We start from the raw sequence: 22,215 nt of genomic DNA, 5'->3' as shown, positions 1-22,215 counted from the left end.
CCTCTGAATTCGTTAATTGTTCTATTTTTAAAAAGAAATAATAAAATTGGAAGTCTGTGATTTCGAGTTCAGTAGCTTTCGGTCCACTGAACAAAAATAATTGGGTGTCGGGAAAATTCTTTTTATGACCTACACTTGGAAAAACCTGAGTCAGTACAGCTTTAATGAATTGAAGGCCACGTGGCCCTAAATTCTCCGCTAGTTTTTCCTGCTTCACCGTGACCCAATTCAAGATACTACATCATGCATGACGTACAGTAGTGGGGTTTCTCCGTTCGCGCAAAGCATTGTGGGATACAAATTTGAAACAGGAGAGAAAAATGGAGGACGTGAGTGTGCGAATGAAACGTGAAAGACCGACTACAGTAACGGAAAGAAAGCGAGAAGAAAAGACGTTGTGTTATATACGAAGGAAAGGAAACGCAGGACCAAACTAATAAATACCGGCGGTCAGCGAGCACCTCGGTGTGATCAGCTGTTCGTTTAGCGACAGAATGATGGAACTGTCAGTGCATGGTCAAAGGTAAACCTGTAGATGGCAGTAATGCAACACTGTGGATGCCAGCTGCTGTAAAACCCTGAAGAAGGAGGAAAAGAAGACGAAGGTACGCATGCGCACACGAACCTCCTCTATCTGCTTGATTGCGTAAAGCGAGTGATTTCCTGCGCAGGATTTGCTCAGGAATCCCCTCAAATAACTTCCCAGCCACAGAATGCCCCCCCTCTTTTTTTTTTTTTTTTTTGAGATATTGCATAAACAAACATGTATCACAATGACTGACTGACTAAATTTCACCAGTTTTATGGAATCGAAGGCCGTGTAGCTTTAATAAAAAATAAATGGTCAGGTTTCGCAATTTGTTGTGGTATAAGAGAAATAAAGTGCCGTATTTTCCGGACTATATGTCGCTCCGGAGTTTAAGTCGCATCAGCCAAAAAATGCATTATGAAGATGAAAAAAACATGTACGTCGCACCGGACTACAAGTTGCACTTTTTTGAAGGGCTATTCTATCCATAGAATCTGTGATTCTATCTGATAAGCGGCGCATCGTTACTGCGCGACTGCATTGTTTATTTAATAAACGAACAGCTGAGCAGTGATAACGCGCCCTTTGCCCTGTAAGTAGCCTAGTCTGATTATTTTAAATATCTACTACTATCTTTAATACTATCACTATCGTTATTACTAATAGCCTATATTATTATTATTATTAGTAGTAGTAGTATAACTAATATTAGTAGCCTATTACTGATGCATTAATCAGTTTGCTTTTAGAATATTTTTACCGGTAGGGCTTATTATCGCCCCATGGCTCTTTCGTCTTTGTTATTAAAGCTGTAGTCATCATCGAGGAGTGTCATTCTTCATTTTTGTCGAATTTTATTTCATCAAATCAGGAAAAAAAAAAAGTGCGACTTATAGTCCGAAAAATACGGTACTTTGGGAATTTGGAGGGAGTAAAAGTCACAGCTTCACACTGGTGCGCATCACGCCAACATAATAATAATAATAATAATCTCATCTCATCTCATTATCTCTAGCCGCTTTATCCTGTTCTACAGGGTCGCAGGCAAGCTAGAGCCTATCCCAGCTGACTACGGGCGAAAGGCGGGGTACACCCTGGACAAGTCGCCAGGTCATCACAGGGCTGACACATAGACACAGACAACCATTCACACTCACATTCACACCTACGCTCAATTTAGAGTCACCAGTTAACCTAACCTGCATGTCTTTGGACTGTGGGGGAAACCGGAGCACCCAGAGGAAACCCACGCGGACACGGGGAGAACATGCAAACTCCACACAGAAAGGCCCTCGCCGGCCACGGGGCTCGAACCTGGACCTTCTTGCTGTGAGGCGACAGCGCTAACCTCTACACCACCGTGCCGCCCAATAATAATAATAATAATAATAATAAAAATCACACTGTCATCGCATGCCCCATTGTGCTCCATTTCATATTTCTCTGACTGTGATTCGCTTATTTCTGGTTACTTGGCCTTGAAATATTTTCTGACTCACTGTTTTCTTTTCATGCTGCTAGGAATCCTGAGCTCTTCAGAAGTAATGGAGCTGTTTGTGGTTTACCCAGTCTGACCTCTCAGACTTGAATTTGGAAAAGAAAATGAATTTAGTTTTCACGTACATGACAGTGCAGTAAAATTATTTTTCTCATATCCCAGCTAGTTAGGGAGTTGGGATCAGAACAGCGGGTCAGTGATGATGCAGTGCTCACGAAGCAGGGAGGGTTAAGGGTCTGACAGTGTGGCAGTTCGGCAGTGTTTGGGCTTAAAGCTGCTACTGTTGGACCCTTGATCGAGGTCACAGCCCTTTCTGCTTTAGGGGCGCATATCATGACTGACCTTGCGCTCTATCCCCAAATTCATAACAGGAAGTAGTGTCGCGAACCCTTTTTTTTTTTTTTTTTTTTTTAATAAATAAACCTTCCCATTGTCTTCCCCCTTTCCTTAACTTTCCATTTTATTTCCTTTCCTTTACATCTTATGTCCTATCTTCCTTTCCTTGCTTTTCCTTTTTTGCCATCTAATTTCTTTTAGAGATGGGGTTTATGGCTGTTTGATGGGATCCGCATCTTTGATCCGTTCTTTGAAAAGAGCCATTCAATAGACTGGCTCATTTGGCTCTTTTTAAATATTTATTCAGTTTTAAGAAGACAGTGTCTAAAGAAGCCACATCCCTCTGCTTAGACAGTGACATCAATATTTCTGGACATACCTTTTATATAAAGCAACCTAGACTTACATTATTGTAACCCCTAAACGCTCATAAATAACCATTAAAAAACAATGAGGGCTTCGATGAATGTCCATGCAGAACGGCTTTTCTGTAAAAAAAAAAAAAAAACCACTCAAGAACATAGTTATCAAGAACGCAAGAATATTTTATAGAAAAACACTTTTTACAAAAATATTTAAGTCTGAGATACAAAATAGATACAACTACAATATCGCACAAGAATTAGTTATCACACAAGAACATTTTAATAGAAAAAAAACAAACTTTCTATATTAAAAATATTGAAATTGTAACAAAAATAGATACAACTATAAACAGTCAGATAAATAGTTATAACAAGAACACGATTATTTTAATAGGAAAAACAAACTATTAATGCAAAAAATGTATATTATTATTAGAAAAATATACAACTAGACAAACAGATAAATAAATAAAATACACAAAAAATAGAACAAACAAAATGACGTTAGAATAAATTAAATGAACGTCCATGCAAAGTAGTTTTCCCACAATATTATCATTAATATCACACAACATCCAATTCTCCAATTAACTACTCTGAAACAGAGCCACGCAGGGTTTTTTTTTTTTCTTTCTGGAGAGCGCACGTGCAAGCAGTATGACTACAACGGGCTGCGCTCTGACGACCACCTCCCTCCCACTCCCCGATGTCACATCGGTGCCCATTTGTCTGATAGCTACATTTGCATATCAGACAAATAGGCACCACTGTGCCCTCACCGTAACCTTTCCCTAACTCAGTGAAGGGAGGAGGAGTAAAGGAGGAGCTTTTTCATCTGAAACACAGTACAGAAAAAGAACGACAGAAAGAACGGCTCCCCCAGCTCGAGACTCGGTTCTCATCGTTCATGCCTAGGAGTCGTTCAAAAGAATCGGTTCGTTCGCGAACGTCACAACACTAATTTCCTTCCTACTTTCCTTTCCCTTTTTCCTTTCCTTCATATCTTATTTCCGACAAATTTAATTTCCTTTTCCCCCCGTTTCCTTTCCTTTACATCTTATTTTCCCTTCCCTCTTCCTTTCCATTTCCCTTTTCACTTTCATTTCCTTTACATTTTTTGTCCTTCTTATTTTCCTTTTCATCTTTTTCCCGGTGGCACGGTGGTGTAGTGGTTATCGCTGTCGCCTCACAGCAAGAAGGTCCGGGTTCGAGCCCCGTGGCCGGCGAGGGCCTTTCTGTGCGGAGTTTGCATGTTCTCCCCGTGTCCGCGTGGGTTTCCTCTGGGTGCTCCGGTTTCCCCCACAGTCCAAAGACATGCAGGTTAGGTTAACCGGTGACTCTAAATTGACCGTAGGTGTGAATGTGAGTGTGAATGGTTGTCTGTGTCTATGTGTCAGCCCTGTGATGACCTGGCGACTTGTCCAGGGTGTACCCCGCCTTTCGCCCATAGTCAGCTGGGATAGGCTCCAGCTTGCCTGCGACCCTGTAGAACAGGATAAAGCGGCTAGAGATAATGAGATGAGATGAGAAATAAAAACGCATCATGACAAGCTTTTACAGGAAAATATTCAACTGTGGGGTTGGAACAACTAATCACACCACCCCTTGTTGATCATTTTCCTGTAAGAACACTCCCTGTCTCGTTTCATTCCTTACATAACAACTGATAGTGCTGGAACTGTATTGAGACTGTGTGTAATATTAAAAGTGAGCCAGTACAAAGCCATAATAGCATTTAGAGAATACTAGATAACCTGAAATCAGCACGTGTTAGGAATAAATCAATTAAAAATAGGATAATCTGAGAAACGATCCTGAGACGAACAGTGGCCCGAGGCATAAACAAGCAAATCTTGAAAACTAAAGTCTTCCTTTTATTGCCTACTATATATAATAATTCAATACTGTATAAAACCTAAATAAAACAATGCGATGATGACCAAAGTGTGAGGAAGAAAGGGGGAAAGAAATGGTGTCCCAAGAAAAAAAATGTAAAAAAAATAAAAAGGTCACCTACTACACATCAAATAAACAAGAACAGATTACATACACATTTATTCATTAATTCATGCATTGAATAATTATTCATCATCACTTGAAAGCAACTTTCAAGTGAGATGGACTCTAAATGAAGCAGGAGATAATTAAGGGTCTTGCTCACAGGTCCAGCAGTGGCTCGAGGCAATGTCAAGACTTAAACTGACAACCTTACGGCCTTTAATAAAGCAATGAAGCTTCCCTGCTGATTTAGCACCGCAAAACTGATAAAGGTCTCTGATAGCATTTTAACTCCACTGATAATCTCTAATACAAAGCATACTGCCATATTTACAGCTCGATGCACTGCCACGTGTGGCAGAAAAACCCGGGGGGAGAAATACGGCCTCGTTCCTCTCAAAAAACAGGAAGTTGATGATAAACTGAGCAGGACAGTCCAGGAAACAAGAGCAAGACAAGTAGTAGTCAAGCTTATTGAGGAAGGGAAGGGACGTAAAGGCATGGAATGGACAAGTAAAGGAAAAAAGGAAAATAGGAAGGAAATAAGATGAGGTATGGCATGGAAAGGAAAAGAAAGGGAAAAAGATCTCATCTCATTATCTCTAGCCGCTTTATCCTGTTCTACAGGGTCGCAGGCAAGCTGGAGCCTATCCCAGCTGACTATGGGCGAAAGGCGGGGTACACCCTGGACAAGTCGCCAGGTCATCACAGGGCTGACACATAGACACAGACAACCATTCACACTCACATTCACACCTACGGTCAATTTAGAGTCACCAGTTAACCTGCATGTCTTTGGACTGTGGGGGAAACCGGAGCACCCGGAGGAAACCCACGCGGACACGGGGAGAACATGCAAACTCCGCACAGAAAGGCCCTCGCCGGCCATGGGGCTCGAACCCGGACCTTCTTGCTGTGAGGCGACAGCGCTAACCACTACGCCACTGTGCCGCCTATATAAAAAGTGTGTGTGTGGGCTACTGCTTATGAAATTTTTCTGATCCCATGTCCATACAGTAAATATCAAATATATACATGTTATCAATGATCCTCGCCTCATCTCTTGCAAGCATCACCAAGCAGTGAGCAGCATCAGGGCTTGGAGTATTTTGTTTACTGTGTTTTTGTTCAAAATACAGCGCTGTGAAGTATATCCATTTTCAAAATAGTAAGAAAGCACTTGTTCATGAATTGTCTTCGAAGCATTATTTAGTACTAATGAGCACATTTTGTTTCACAAGTGCAGTGTAAAGACTCTAAAATCTTACATAATAAGCGGCAAAGTTTGTTTGTTTTGTCTTGAGCTAACGTTGCCATTTCTCGATGGATTTTCACCAAATTTGGCAAGTAGGTCCGGGCATGACCCAGAATTTTGCAGATGTAAACAAAATTCATGTACGGGCCCCAGGGAGGTCCGTGTGGGGCACATCATCCACCCATCCCCTCCCTCAATGCCTTTCACTTTACATTTATCAACACACACACTCGACAGATTTTCACTAAACTTGGAATGTAGGTACAGGAGAGAACAACCACAATTTGGCAGAAATTCCATATTTGGGCCCCAGGGGGTCCCTGGTGGGCCCCTGGGTGGTGGATGTTTGGATTTTTGTTTGTCTTGGGTTAACGTCACCATTTCTTGACGGATCTTCACCAAATTTGACATGGAAGTCTGGGGGCAAGCCAGAATTTTGCAAAACCCGGGCAATGCTGGGTAACCTGCAAGTAAAAAATAAAATTTAAAGTGAATAGCAGAAGTTTTTGATATCAGCTTCTCAATATATCTGCCAAAAAGCTCAAAAAACCCTTTTATTTAACCTTTAAGAAGGACCAAACAAAAGCTGTGATAATCAAAAGGTACATTTTCTTAAAATAAACACCACTTACTTGATGAATTTCATTTATCTTTTTATCTCTTGATTATCTTCTGATACTACAAAGTTATAATGAGGTTTCTCTTATTTCATTTCTGGTTCTGATTGGTTCCAAAATTTATTAAGAGGTAGAACAGGTAATCGAACTTGATCGGGATAAGTGCTGATTGGTTGTGAAGTTTTGCTATTGTTACACTCATTCTTACAACAGGATGACATGATCGTTCTTGTGTACCTTTTGATAATGCGAGATCACAATTTGCTGTTTTGGTGATTTTTGCAATGTGCAGTGAGCTATTGTTAGACTCATTCTTGCAGCATGATGACATGGTGGCTACTGCCTCGTTTCGCCTCTGTGAGGCAGTAGCCACAAAGAAACAGTCATGTTATTGAAAAACTAGAAAATGCAAAAATATACTGGGTACGTTTTTCTGGGTAACATCTGAAATGGTGGCAGAAGCAGTATGCAAGATGAAACCATGCAAAGACCCCGGCCCCTCTGGCATCGTGGTGGAAATGTTAAAGGCCTCTGATGAGGTTAGCATCCCTCTTCTGGCCAACCTTGCAAATGCTATCATTGCTGAGAAGAAAATCCCAGAGGACTGGAACATGAGTTATATCATTAACCTATATCAAGGCAAGGGAGATGCAATGGAGAGAGGCAACTACAGGGGTCTTAAACTAACGGAGCACTGTTTGAAGGTAATTGAGAGAGTGGTGGTGAAGATGAGATGCACTTTTGTTTTGTACCTGGCAGAGGGACAACTGATGTAATTTTCATTCTATGGCAGCTACAGGAGAGGCACCATGCCAAAGACAAGAACTTTTGTTTTTTGCCTTTGTAGATCTAGAAAAGGCTTTTGACCGCGTTCCTCGAGATGTGCTATGGTGGGCGATGTTACGTCTAGGCCTACCAGAGTAGCTAGTCAGTACAGTTCAGGCCATGCACACCAATGCTTCAAGTAGAGTCAGAGTCAACAACTCCTTCAATGACCGCTTCAGGGTTCAAGTAGGTGTTCATCAAGGCTCAGTGTTGAGTCCCCTACTCTTTATCATCGTGCTGGAGACTTTGTCATGTGAATTCTGCACTGGATGTCCGTGGGAGCTGTTGTATGCTGACGACTTGGTTATCTCATCTGGCTCGCTGGAAGAACTCCTGGAGAAGCTGTGTAGGTGGAAGTTTGGATTGGAGTCAAAAGGTCTTTGTGTAAGCGTGAGCAAGACTAAGATCATGATGATGTCTGGCCCCAACTTGGATTCGCTGAGAGACTCAGGCAAGCATCCATGTGCCGTGCGTAGGAAGGGCGTAGGTAGTAATTCCATCTACTGCAGTGGGTGTTCGCGCTGGGTTCATAAGAAATGCAGTAATGTGCGTGGCAGGCTGATCTCTGACCCATTGTTTAGGTGCAGCAGGTGCCTAGGAACAGCTCGCCCCATCGATGGCAGACCATGCGACCACGTCATGGTTGGTGAACCCCGTCTGGATGTGGGTGGATTCCTTTAGCTATCTAGGAGATACCATCTGTGCTGATGGTGGCTGTGAGGCTGCCACAATCACTAGGGTGAGAGCCGCCTGGGGCAAATTCAGGGAGCTGCTGCCGATACTGTCTTGCAAGAACTTGTCATTTCAAACATGGGGTAGGGTGTGTGGTAGCTGTGTTAGGGGTGCCATGTTGTACGCCAGGGAGTGTTGGGCCCCTAGGAAGATCGACATGGCAAGGCTGGAGAGAAACGAGCGGGTGACGCTAAGGTGGATGTGTGGTGTCAAACCTGCTGATGTTACCAGTGTGAGTGACCTACGTGCAAGGCTTGAGATGGTTGACCTCGTGACTGCTATCAGATGTAAGCGCCGGTGATGGTTTGGACATGTAGAAAGGGCTGAGAGCTGTATTAACACCATAAGGAACATCCAGGTTGATGGGCGGAAAAGGGGTAGGCTATGCAAAACATGGTGCGAAGTGGTCACAAATGACCTAAAGGTGACCAACCTCACTGCAGATGGCGCAAGGGACCAAACAGCATGGAAAGTGAGAGTGAAAACCGCCGGCTGGTGGAAACTGAGATTAATGGATAGAGAGAGGTAGAACTGACTTCCATAATGCTTACAGTGGAGACTCTTTCCATAAAATATAAATGTGAAGTTTTCTCTTATTTATTGAAGAGAAACTTCACCTCATCAACCATGATGATTTTTTTTTCTTTGTTAAATAACATTGCAGTGATGATTACCTCTGCCAGCTTTATTGGAGGAGGGTTTTTTTTTTTTTTTTTTTTATCTGTTCCCAGCGTAACTCAGAAAACAGTGAACAGATTTTGATGAAATTTGATGCACGTCTGAACATGTGGCTTGGCGGAGGAATGATACTCTACCAAGTAAGTTTTGTTACGTGGCGCGTCCACCATACGAGTCTTCAAGAATGAATGAATTGTTGCTGTAGGAACGATAACATATTGCGTTAATATAAAGCTGCAATTTACCGCTGCTGGCGCAACTGTTTGAATCATGCTGTTGTACAAAATGATCCGCCTTCTGCCCAGTCAGAATCAAAAGTTCAACAGTGCTGTGGAATAATTAAGAGCAGCGTTCCCTCTGGGTTCTGAAAAGCATTCTCCACTTTTTTTTTCCCCCTTGAAAAATAGTCTAAGTATTCTTCACTCTTTCTTCGTCTTTTTTTTTTCTTAGTTACCAATTTATCAAAGTGGATTTAATACAGGTTTATACCAACCAAACTGGCACAATTCAAATATTTGTACAGATACAGCGAGACCTCTCTATTACATATGAAATTTAGGCTCCACTCCAGCCTCTAATAAGAAAGACTTGGTTTTGGGCAGCCTGTGCTCCATCAAGCCAAAATAAACCCCTTTAGTTTGAGCTTACTGAAGGTTATTTTAGCATGAAATTATTCAAAAGAGGTATTAGGACTCCCTTTAGCCTTTACTTCAACACAAAACCTGATTTACAATTGAACAGAGTCCAGAAGAGTCTTGGACCAACCAACAGTGAAAGAATTTCCTGTCGATTTACAAGCCGAACGCAGAATCACATGGCGTTTTTCATACATTAGTCCAAGCGCTGTTTCAAGCTTTTAAAAAGAACAGGGGCCAAGTCAAGGTTTCCTGCAGCTTGTATTAATTTTTTTTAAAGGAGATCGGCATTGATGGGTCCGGGAAAGTTATATCTAACTTTTACAAGAGGTTATCACCCACACACATTCAAGAATTATGCCATCTTTATTAGTGATCTCTGCACTGCTCTTTTTAAATTTATGGACTTCATTTCAGTTTTTGTCTCTCTATTAAGTAGCTAATAAAATTTCTCATCAGTTTAATGAAAATATATAAGATCTCACTCGCATTCTTTTCTTTCGGACCACAAAGACATCAGTTCTCGGCTAAATTATTGTATTACAACATTCAAAATCCCAGATGATATACAAGTCAGTTGTTTTCTATTAATCTCTTCGTTTTTTTGAGGGTGAAAATACCTGGGGGCTATAGCCACGAGCAGCTGGGCCTAATGACACCACAGCGTTGGCCACGGGGACTCAACACGCCATGCCACCCAAAACAGAGCTCCCTTCAGTCGCTTGTCGAATAACAGCACTTTCACTTTGGCGTGGGTTTTTTTTTTTTTTTTTTAAAAACCAACGTCTGTATTACTGACACTGTTCGATGTACTCTGGGACGGTAGGGGCTCTGAGTGTGCCTCCCCCGTACCTGTTTCAGCCCTTAAATCATCTTCAGTGCTTGATGAAGCCTGCTCAAAAACTTTGCCAGCTAAGACCACGCCATTGTTCGGGTCACGCAGAGATAATTACACCACCACACCAGGCCGATTAAGACGCGCTGCGATTGGTCAAATGCTTGGCGCTCATTTGGTCATTGTGTCGTCAATTTTTATTGGTCACAAGCATGTGCTCATTGTTTACACTCGGGCTTCCCGTCGTCTCTTCACTGTGGTTAGATTTTGGCAAACGTACGGGTTTTGTGGAGGGATTTCTAAAAAAAAAAAAAAAAAAGACTTTCATTCATCACTGTAATGACTGCTACTCGTTTTCTCTTCGTCACTGACGGATTATGTTTGTCTGTGACGAGTGTGACTAGCGTCACCGGGAACCCTCTAAGGGTTAATGTACAGCTAATTCGTAATTACAGCTGCATTCTACACTGCCCGGCCACTTTAATAGGAATTTGTTCTTGATTTTAAGATCCCTGCTGTTGGCTGCTGAGATGCTTTTCTGCTCATTATGGTTGTAGAGTATGTTGTACGAGTTGCTATATCCTTCCTGGCAACAAAACTCAAACCAATCTGGCCATTTTCCTCTGATCTGTCTCATCAACAAGGCATTTATTTCCACCCACAGAACTGTCACTCAACTCGATGAATGCTTTTTGTTTCTCGCACCATTCTGTGTAAACTCTAGAGACTGTTGTGTGTGAAAATCCCAGGAGCTCAGCAGCTTCTGAAATACTCAAACCAGCACCCATGCCACAGCGAAAAGTCGCACTTTGAGAGCACGGTTTTTCCCATTCTGATGTTTGAACATTTAACTGAAGCTCTTGATTTGTATCCGCATGATTTGATGCATCGTGCTGCCGTCAAGGGATTGGCTGATTAGAGAACCGCATCAAACGGACAGCAGGTTGTTCCTAATAAAGGCCTAGGTCACAACCGGACGTATGATTTTTTTGGCCGTGCGATTTTTGGCGTTTTTTTTTTTCGTGGAGAAAGACGCGTGTTGGCCGTAAGTTTGTCTTGCAACCTGAAAAAAAAAACGTAAGCGCCCGTAGAGTTTGTTTGACATGACAAAGAACCTCTGCGGCCAGTCTCCAGCTCGAAAATCAGCACGTCACACGCGCGCCCTCCGTGCGTTTCTTGTGTTTTTTGCACGTAGACCGGCCGTAGGAGCACGTACGGCCGGTTGTGACCGAGGCTAAAGTGGCCATTGAGCGTATTTCACAATTCTACATTTAGTGAAGAGCGTGAATCATTCCTGCTTGTTAAGTGTCGATTTGATCACAGTACGATCTTAGGTGGGGTTTACATTAGACCGTATCAGCGGATCATCAGATTAACATTTTTAAAAACGATTAGCGTGCACACAGCAACGCCAATACACGGATACGCTAATCACATGACTAATTCGGCACGTAAGTTGAAATGTGTCAATGCGGCTCAGCGCTTCCTCCTCAGCGGCTGCGCTCCAAATCACTCCGCCCTGAACAGCGAGTGCCCTCTGGAGGGTGCGCACTCCGGCCCTGCGCAGCTCACAGAGCGCGCGAGTGTAGTGCACGAGCAGTGATTCGGGACTGAGCCGCTGTGCGCAAGTCACTTACCACTTGCAAGTGGAAGGATGGCAAGCCTAAAGACAATCATAACTACACAATGGGCAGTATTTGCATCAGTATTTGCAGTATTTTCATACTTTTATACTCTTTAATGAAAGGTGATACAAGGCGGAAGTCCGCGCCGTTTTTCAGCAGTCGCGTCACATGACCAACGCCAGCGAATCAGGAAGGTGGATGTCAGTGACGTTGTCCAATGACGACGCCAGCTAGAGCTCAGCACAGCGTATCCGCGTATTCTCAATGTTTACACAGCACCGGACCAGACACGATCTGGATTGAATACGTGGGCCCTGGCGGATTCCCGTTTCCAGGCGTTTTAATGTAAACGGACAGTGCATCCACGAAGAAAACGAGACAGATACGGTCTAATGTAAACTTGGCCTTAGTGCTGGTTCCAAGTTTCTGCTAAGGGTGGGTGGGGGGGGGAAGGAAGGGAATGTCCATAGCAATGTAGAGAACTGCACAGCTGATGTGAATGGATCGGTTTGTGATGCATTCTTCAACACGGCTACTTGGGAAAGAATGAATCCTTTGACGTGGAATATTTATTATGGTTTTAGCAGTTAGTGTTGATTAGCCAAGATGGCTGAACAAGAATCTCGCAGGCTTTAGTAAAACGTGTCCATTTTTGATGACTGTGTTAAACCGGGCATTTCCATTTCTACAGATTGAGCATTTTGATTATTCAGGAATAACACTTCATATCCCCCTTCCGAGCCCTAAACCTGAACGTCAGCTGTAGGCTGCACTCCTACACAACTAACCAGCACGTTTTTACTCGCTGCATTCGAGCCATAGAAGCTGTATTTTTATTACACCCCATAGCTTTTTCATTGTTGCCATGGAGTCATGTCTCTCCTGCAGCACCGACTCGAAACCCCTTAAGATAATGTTTACTCAGTGGATTCATCAAAGCATGAATGTTTACCTCTGTATTAAAGTGCACTTGAGATATTTATTCAGCCTAATGATATTCTTCCAATTATATCTTAATGGATTAACGTGGGAGAAGTGCGAGGGACGCGTGCGCCGTATTATTACTGCTGGATAAACTCCAGAAATAAACTCTGAAACTCCACCAATAATCAGACGCTCCGTGGGTTTGTTTATTTTTATTTATTTTTTTATTTTTATTTTTTATTTAATTGCAGACTTCGACGTCCTGCTCGCTGGAGAAGTCGGAGGCGTCGAGTTCGGCAAACTTCCGTTCGGCGCTTGTGAAGATCCGATAAGGTTTTGGCACATCACACCACATTTTTCCATATTGTGCAAAAAAAAAAAAAAAAAAGAGAAAATTATGATGAAAGGATGTGAAAAGAAGAGTTAATGCTTTTAGATTGAAGACACTAACATTTTTTATATGAATATTCACTCCTGCTTGGGTCATTTGAGAGAAATGAATGATAACTAACTAACTGATTTTGCACCAATATGTCTCCCTCCCCCCTCCAGTGAGCTCCACCTGGCGACAACCTGGCCCCATCTGACAGAGGGCATAGTTGTGGACAACGACGTGTATTCGTGAGTACCAGACGTTTTCAGCTGCTTTTAAAACACACAGTGGTTTTATGAAAGGTGAAATAGAGCAAAAAAAAAAAAAGAAACGCGCAGGAAAAGAAGAAATGTGAGCGATGAGGTAATCGGGTGTGGGACGACGAGGCATGAATACGCAGCAGGTGCGAAAATTCAAAACACCCCGATGATGTCTGTGCCAAATTAATTTTTTTGTCACCTCTCGAAGAACCTGTTACCCATAATAATTTTTTGCAGCTCCAGCATAGTGTTTGGGGGGGGTGGAAAGAGGGGAATGTGTGTGTGTGTGTGTGTGTGTGTGTGCTGGATTCGAGCCCGACACCAGCCCCGGCCGCCGGCTGAGCTGTAGTTAATTGGCACCGAATGATTTTACATTTTTCTTTTTAGTGTAACGTTGTTCACTGAGCCGTTGCATGGCATTAACGCCGTTTTTGCACTCGTCGTCCTCCTCCTCCTGTCAACAATTCAGCAGTGCCTGCCTGTGATCGAAGCTCTCACGTCTGAAGAGGTCCTTTTTTAGGCCCTTTTTTTTTTTTGAAGAACAAATACTCTCACCTGCAGATAAGGAGCGAGAGAATAATGAAGGGTGCTCGAGCAAACAATGGCGCTGTTCTCCATGAAAGATCCTCTCCAGCCTCTTTGAGGCAGCTGAATGATTTCGGCAGCGCTGGCCGGCCTTCTCCTAACGCTGCCGACTGTTTGGGATTTTCTCCTCGGTCCTTGCCCAAGATGACGTCATGATTTCATCAAACCATTGTTTTCAAGTGTTTAATCGTATGTTGTTAATGATCCAGGAATAATGAATAACCCGTCACTGCTTCACTGCAGATATGTGGGCACTTTTTTTTTTTGACCCAATGTGTTTAGGTTATTATCCATTAACAGTTTTTGAAGACCTCCAATCCTTTTTAAAGGATCATTACGCTTCTACAGCAAGCTGCTGGTGACTTCAGGGGTTTGTAAGCAAACGTAGCTCTCGGTTAGTTTGCGTTATTTCTCGTTGAGAATGTGATCACTGGATGATAAAGGGCTTCTCTCGAGTGCACTTTGGAGCATCTAGTGTACAGCTGCGGAAACGAAAGGTTTGAAAATATCTTATGGCCCTTTTCCACTACACTTTTTCAGCTCACTTCAGCTCACTTCAGCCCGACACGGCTCGCGTTTCGACTACCAAAAAACAGCACGACTCAGCTCGCTTCAGCCCTGCTTAGCCCCTAAAACTCGCACCGTTTTGGAGTGGGGCTGAAGCGAGCCAAACCGAGCCGAGTGAGGCTGGGGGCATGAGGAGACACTCCCCTGTGCGCTGATTGGTGAGGAGGAGTGTCCTCACATGCCCACACACGCCCCGCGAGCACGCTGGGATCTGTAAACACCGTAAACCCGGAAGAAGAAGAATTACGAATTATGAGAATTTCTGAAGCCTTATGTGCCTCGCCTCATCTATACGCTCTTGCCAGTATCTGTTGGCGTTGTCGGTAACAACAAGCCACAGCACCAAGACCAGCAACACTAACGACTCCATGTTTATTGTTTACTCTCCGGGTCGTGAGACTACCACTTAAAAGGTCACTGATGTCACTGTTTGCGCTGCTTAACGACATCACGTGACGTCCACCCACTTTCGCTAACTCCACCCAATGTGTCCACCCACTTCCAGCCAGCACGGTTCAGCGCGGTTGTAGTCGAAATGCAACTCCAACAGCCCCGCTCAGCTCGACTCAGCCCAACTCAGCACGGCACGGCTCAGCCCGACTCAGCCACGTTGGTAGTGGAAAAGCGGCATTAGATTCTTCCCAAGCAAGAAGTATTCCTGTCTCTTTTTAAAAGTATTTCCTGTTTGTCACTTTTTATCCCCCGCTGGCCGAAAGGCCTGAAGGGGGATTAGGTCATAGCCACGTCCGTTTGTCCGTCCCGGGAAAGGTGCTCACCTTCTGAAATCAACTCCTCTGTCAATTTTTGGAGGAATTTCACAAAACTTGGCAGGAGTCTTTGTTCTATGTCAGTAATACACTTTATTGTAATTTCGTTCAGTTCAGTCACATTTTACCAGAGTTCCAGCCCTTGATTAACAAAATTATACTTTGACAATTTCATGAGTGTGTTTTCCTTCTGAAATCAACTCGTCTCACAATTTTTACAGGAATTTCTCAAAGCTTGACAAGAGGCATTGTTATATATCAGTAGTACGCATTGTTGTAATTTCGTTCAATTCGGTCACATTTTACCAGAGTTGTGGCCCTTGATTAACAACCTTGTATTTTCATAAGGGGTGTTCACACGGCAACTTTTACTCCGGTGTAGCACCGGGGCTGCCCCGGTAGAGCGTTCACACGGTACAAAGTTATACCGGTGTCGCCCCTGAAAGCTGCTTAAACCGCTGCAAATCTAACCCTGCTCGGGAGGTGGTTTAAGAAATTTACTCCGGAGTAAATGCTAGTTTGCAGGGCAGCACCGATATAAAATGGGACGTCTGAACGCTACAGGGGTAGACTCGCTACGCGTGACGAGAGTTGATTACATACGGGCATTGCATAATTTGCATCCTGGTGTTTTGCGCTTGCAAAATGGCGAATATCAACAACAACAGAACTGCGTGTCTTCATCCACGTTGTTTTCCCGGCGCTTGGTGATGCCATGACAACCGTCCACATGGCCATGAACGACACGAAGTCGTCAATTTGTTGCCGAAATAATTGTAGAATGCGTTGTTTTCGTGCTCTCTTGTACTTGCGCAACCTTTCCTTTCTCTCTTTTACCCTTTTACGGTGTCTGATAGACCACAACGTAGAAAGTTTGTCTGGAGAAGTATAAACCATGGTTTTTCGATATATCAATCGCAAACAAGGCGGGAAAAGGAAGTACTTTTTCACGCATGCGCATATTTCATTTCCGCATTATTACTATCGTATAGCACGGTCGCAAAAACTGCCGTGTGAATGCAAGTGGGGCTGCACCGGTGCTAATACGCTTCTCTCTAGTAAGCAGGTTTGTGACGTGTGAACGCTCCAGAAAATTTACACCGGTGTAAGATATATCGCAACAAAAGACATCGGTGCAGCATCGATGCAAATATGTGCCGTGTGAACACCCCTATAGTTTCGTGAAGGTGCGCTCGCCTTCTGACATCAGCTCCTCTTACAATTTTTGGATGAATTTCTCGAAGCTTGTCTAAAGGCCTTGTTATATGACGGTAATACGCATACGGTGATTTAATTTCGTTTGTGAAAATTTGACCAGAGTTTTGACCCTTGATTAAATAACTTGCACTTAGACAGTTTCATGAGGGTGTACATTCTTCTGAAATCAACTTCGCTCACAATTTTTGGAGGAATTTCACCAAACTTGGCAAAAGGCTTTGTTATATGACGGCTATACACAGATTGAAATTTCGTTTAATTTGGGCAAATTTTCCCAGAGTTATGCACTTGATCATTAACACACTTTGGCAATTTCATCAAGACGTGCTTGCTTTCTGAAATCAACTTCCCTCACAATTTTATCCCCCGCTGGCCGAAAGGTCCGAAGAGGGATTATGTTGTGGCGATGTCCATCTGTCCGTCTTGGGAAGGGTACTCACCTTCTGAACTCAACTCCTCTCACAGTTTTTGGAGGAATTTCACAAAACTCAACAGGGTTCTTTGTTATATGTCGGTAATACACACATTGCAATTTCGTTCAATTCCGTCACATTTTACCAGAGTTATGGCCGAGTTGCCAGCGGGGGATCTTGTGCTCTCGGAGCACTCGTTATTTAAAGGTTAACAAAAGCCCAAAAATAAATTCCTTTATACTGACTGACAATATCCATACAAGACATGTTCGAGTGTTTATATTTGTATCTGTATACTGTGTACCAATTTTATTTGAAAAGGAAAGCAGTGTCCCTGGGCACTGACATCTTACCCTCTCTGAGATTCAGATATCACGCTCTGAGTACAAATTATACGAGCGAATCTGAGATTTATAAATAAATAATGTTTATACAGGAGGCTCTCATCACCGTGGTGTTTTTCAGAGAGATCCTGCACACATACAGTATATATAATAAACGAATAATGTGAATGAAAATTCTACAACTAAAAACGAAGAGCAAAATATTTCTAAAATGTATATGTAATATATTACAATATGAAGGATAGATTTGAAGTCATTAAGGCTAGATGCCTGTCTTAGAGTAATATCTAAATTATTCCAGTTAGCTGCCACATGAAATATAAAGCGCTGTTTGCCCCAGTTAGTACGCGCACATGGCAAGTGTAAATCCTGACAGCGGCGTGTATCATAATTACGTATCCTGTAATTCCTAGGAAAATTAAAATCAAAATCTGTGATATTATTAAGGCATTTATATACAGCGATGGCGGCGGATAGCTAGAGGTTCCCAATTTAACTGATTAAGAGCTTGAGTGGCAGAAAAGTACTTTAGGTTGGTCCAAAATAGATCTTGCAGCATTATTTGGTAATGTCCAAAGGTGTTGCATGAGTACGTCATTATTTTTATCACCCCATACTAAATCGGCATAATCAAAAAGCGGTAATGTAAAGTGTCAAGCGAGCACGAAGCAGTCGTAGATGCTTAACGCGGCGCAATATGCCAAGCCTCTGACCAGACTTTTGTGCTTCGGGCATCGAAATGAGACCAGATCAGTTGTAGATGTCACTTACATGCTATGTGACTTTCTGAGGCTGAGATCTAGTGGATACGTCGCTTCTAAATTGTCATAAACAACCCTGAAGATGCCTGAGGGTCAAGCGTTTGGCTGTAAAAATAAGACCAATTACTGAAGCAGTGAACACCACACACACATCAGGGCACTTACCATGATCAGTGTGTGTGTGTGTGTGGGGGGGATACAGGTTTACCTCTGTCCGTCTGTATCAGTGTTTCCGTCCATCCGAAACGCCCTTTTTCTCAGCAACCACAAGTCATAGCCACTTGATATTTGGTACCAAACTTCAGCTTGGGGTTCTATACCGTGTATACCATTTTCAGGTTTGTCGCACATCAACTTGCTGTTTACAACACTTTTCTCACCAACTACAAATCACAATTGCTCGGTATTTGGTATCGAGCTTCAACTTGGGGTTCTGTACCATGTGTACCATTTTCAGGTCTGTCGCACATCAACTTCCTGGTTACCGACTAAATGTATTTACGAAACGTATAGGGTGGCTTTTGATGCTATTTCAAGAGGCAAAATGCAATTTCAAAATAAACAGTTTACCAGGATGCTATTTGAAATCCCTGAGGAGAGTACTGCTCTTTACTTACAGGTAGTTGTCGACTTACGACCGATTAACTTTACGACCGTCTGGTTATGACTGGCAAGTGTTTCCTAGCTGAGCGTACGACAGTTTCCGCCCCAGCTCCCGGCAGCGCCCAGCATCCAGCCAGTGTTGCCAGATACTCCTGACGGTTTCCTGCCCAAAATATGTTCAAAACCCACCAAAATGCACTTAAAACCGCCCAATCTGGCAACACTGCATCCAGCCTCTTCTATTACGTGTGCAGTGTTTCGCTGGACAAACAACGAGCGAGCTACAGTGCGCGTACGGCTTAACCAGATCTTGTGCTATAACGTGCGCAGCTGGTAATCAAAGTAATTTTCACTTTTCTGTTCTGTTACACTGTTCTGTGTCCAAAATGAAAAGTTAGTTTTCAACTGTTCAGCTAAAAAAAAATGTAATTAAAATGGTTGTGTTGTTGAAATGATGTTTGCAATTTATTTATAATCAAAAACTTATACAGGTGGATGAAAGAGTGATAGTGTGATTAAAAAAAGTACTATACTAGTACTGCTGAGTGATAAGAAGTCCTAGTGAATGCTTGATAAGTAGACAATAATAAATAATAAGGTGTATTTTTCGGCACGCACTGCGCACTATGGCTCAAAATAATATACCAGCAAGAAATAAAAGTTACTTTCACCCCTGAGTATGCAGTGTTTGACTTAAACCAAATAATGGGCCAAGGTAATGAAATAAAATGTTGATAAAATAAGACTAAGATGATTACAGTATCATGACACATCACAATATACTTGCATTCATTTTAACATAGGCCGACTTACGACCAGATCGGTTTACGACCGGTCAGTCGTAACCAAACGCAGTCGTAAGTCGACGACTACCTGTACTTGTTTCAGGGTTATTTGCTGAAGTCAACATTCATAAGTGTCCTGTTCCTTCGATTGCTAATATTCTGATAGAAGCGAGAGCAGGGGGATACGAAAGTGAGCAGTAGCACACAGCTGATCTTGTTTTTGGGCTTTTTTTTTTTTTAACTACTTCTGAACATCCAACACATATCTAGCTATTCAGCTAGCGCACACCATTGGGAACCGTCAGGGCCTTCTAGGCCTTCAGAGAAGGCCCAAACATATTAGTGTTTCAAATGTTCTATTTAATTTCTTTCTTTAACGGTTTTCATTCTTTCATAATTTCATTATAATTTTCTTCTAATGTGGCATGGTGGGCGGCACGGTGGTGTAGTGGTTAGCACGGTCGCCTCACAGCAAGAAGGTTCTGGGTTCTAACCCAGTGGCCAGTGAGGGCCTTCCTGTGTGGAGTTTGCATGTTTTCCCCGTGTCTGCATGGGTTTCCTCTGGGTGCTCCGGTTTCCCCCACAGTCCAAAGACATGCGGTTAGGTTAATATGGGACGGCCTTGAGTGAGGCGTCTAACTCCCAACTGCTCCCCGGGCGCTGTTAGCATGGCTGCCCACTGCTCTGGGTGTGTGTGCTCATTGCTCACGTGTTCACTGCTTCAGATGGGTTAAATGCAGAGAGGAAATTTCACAAGTGTGTGATGAATAAAGTTGTTCGTTTTTTTTTCTTTAAATTCTAATTTGGCCTCATTTTCTAAACCATGGTTTACATTGTAAACCATATTCAATGCTCATTCTCCACCGGATAGAGTGGAGTTATTATACACGTATGATCAGCATGTCTCATCTCATTATCTCTAGCCGCTTTATCCTGTCCTATAGGGTCACAGGCAAGCTGGAGCCTATCCCAGCTGACTACGGGCGAAAGGCGGGGTACACCCTGGACAAGTCGCCAGGTCATCACAGGGCTGACACATAGACACAGACAACCATTCACACTCACATTCACACCTACGGTCAATTTAGAGTCACCAGTTAACCTAACCTGCATGTCTTTGGACTGTGGGGGAAACTGGAGCACCCGGAGGAAACCCACGCGGACACGGGGAGAACATGCAAACTCCACACAGAAAGGCCCTCGCCGGCCACGGGGCTCGACCCCGGACCTTCTTGTTGTGAGGCGACAGCGCTAACCACTACACCACTGTGCCGCCCTGATAAGCGTGTATTATGTTTTTTATTATTAATAATAAAAAGGCTCAAAGATGTGAAGTTTCTCTTATGTTAAAACTTGCATTTTTCATAGGAAATACACCACGGATCTGAGTGATATATTTAAATATCATTGGCTGGTGTTGAGTGGTATATCAGATATATTCCATTCAGCTAGCATGATATTGAATGAGTCGAAGATGAGTTAGCTGAATGGAATATATTTGATATACTACAAAAAAAAAAGCCAGCCGTTATTATTACTATTATAATGCATATACATTCCTTTCAGTGTTCAACACGTCTTTCTCTTTCAAAATTCTCTCAAAATCTTCCATATTTAACGACCGAAACCTGGCGGCCATGTTTACAAATCTTCAGTCGTTCGCTAGCGCGGAAGTTTTACGTCTCTGACGTGTGACATCACGTTGTCTTGAGAACCGTGCAATATCGTAAACTGTATTTAACACTCATTCTCCATTGCGTAGTGTGACGTAGTACACGTAGGATATGCGAACAATGTTGCATGCTATCAAACCTAATTGATGAAACCTGCTAGAAGGGAATCGAATACGTGCTTTTATTCCATCGCAAAAAAAGTGTCCTGTATGTCTAATAACTTTACATTAGTGCTTATCTGTGTATATATGAGTACAAACTCTGGTGTCTTTTTATTAGTATGCTATAAATGCTGGAAGAAATAGATTTCCAACTTTGCTGCAGCATCATCATAACTCTCTCTTGTAGAATAACTTTCTCCTGAGTAACTTTGCTTTTCACAGCAGCTTTGTTCCTTTGTGATTAGTACATTTCTAGCATATTGCCCAGAACCAGGACTAATGCAACTGCTTTATTATCAGCAAGAGATGTGCAAATTAGCTCTTAAAGAGTATAAAACCTAATGAATATTACTGTTTGGGTTATTCTATCAGCATCTTATTATCACAGAAAATATGAAGAAATGTCTTAACAAAATTTACCCAGAGACGCGAACCGTTCCCAACGACGGTTTGTTGATTGTAGTTTCATGGGATTTGGCACAGGCATCCAGAGAAGGGCATTACACAGTAAAATGTTATTTTGGTGTAATGAAATGCATGGTTCAGAACGTGCATGCTAAAGAAAACTTTTGCCCATATCGACAGTTCTAGCCAAAAGTTTATACACTACCGTTCAAAAGTTTGGGGTCACCCAGACAATTTTGTGTTTTCCATGAAAAGTCACACTTTTATTTACCACCATAGGTTGTAAAATGAATAGAAAATATAGTCAAGACATTTTTCTGGCCATTTTGAGCATTTAATCGACCCCACAAATGCAATGCTCCAGAAACTCAATCTGCTCAAAGGAAGGTCAGTTTTATAGCTTCTCTAAAGAGCTCAACTGTTTTCAGCTGTGCTGACATGATTGTAC

General features: G+C 42.7%; 1 protein-coding gene across 2 annotated transcripts in view; it reads left to right on the top strand.

The window, feature by feature from the left end:
• The window catches only part of rab3gap1 (RAB3 GTPase activating protein subunit 1), a 201,664-nt gene that overhangs the window by 63,285 nt on the left and 116,164 nt on the right, over window positions 1-22,215 (top strand). For both annotated transcript variants that reach the window (XM_060929273.1, XM_060929272.1), the window contains 2 exons: window positions 13,104-13,185; window positions 13,405-13,473. In XM_060929273.1, coding sequence (XP_060785256.1) covers window positions 13,104-13,185; window positions 13,405-13,473 — 151 coding nt within the window. The remainder of the gene's footprint in view (window positions 1-13,103; window positions 13,186-13,404; window positions 13,474-22,215) is intronic.

This window comes from Neoarius graeffei, chromosome 9 (assembly GCF_027579695.1).
Source record: "Neoarius graeffei isolate fNeoGra1 chromosome 9, fNeoGra1.pri, whole genome shotgun sequence".
Taxonomy (NCBI): domain Eukaryota; kingdom Metazoa; phylum Chordata; class Actinopteri; order Siluriformes; family Ariidae; genus Neoarius; species Neoarius graeffei.
This window is presented reverse-complemented; position numbering and strand designations above follow the sequence as displayed.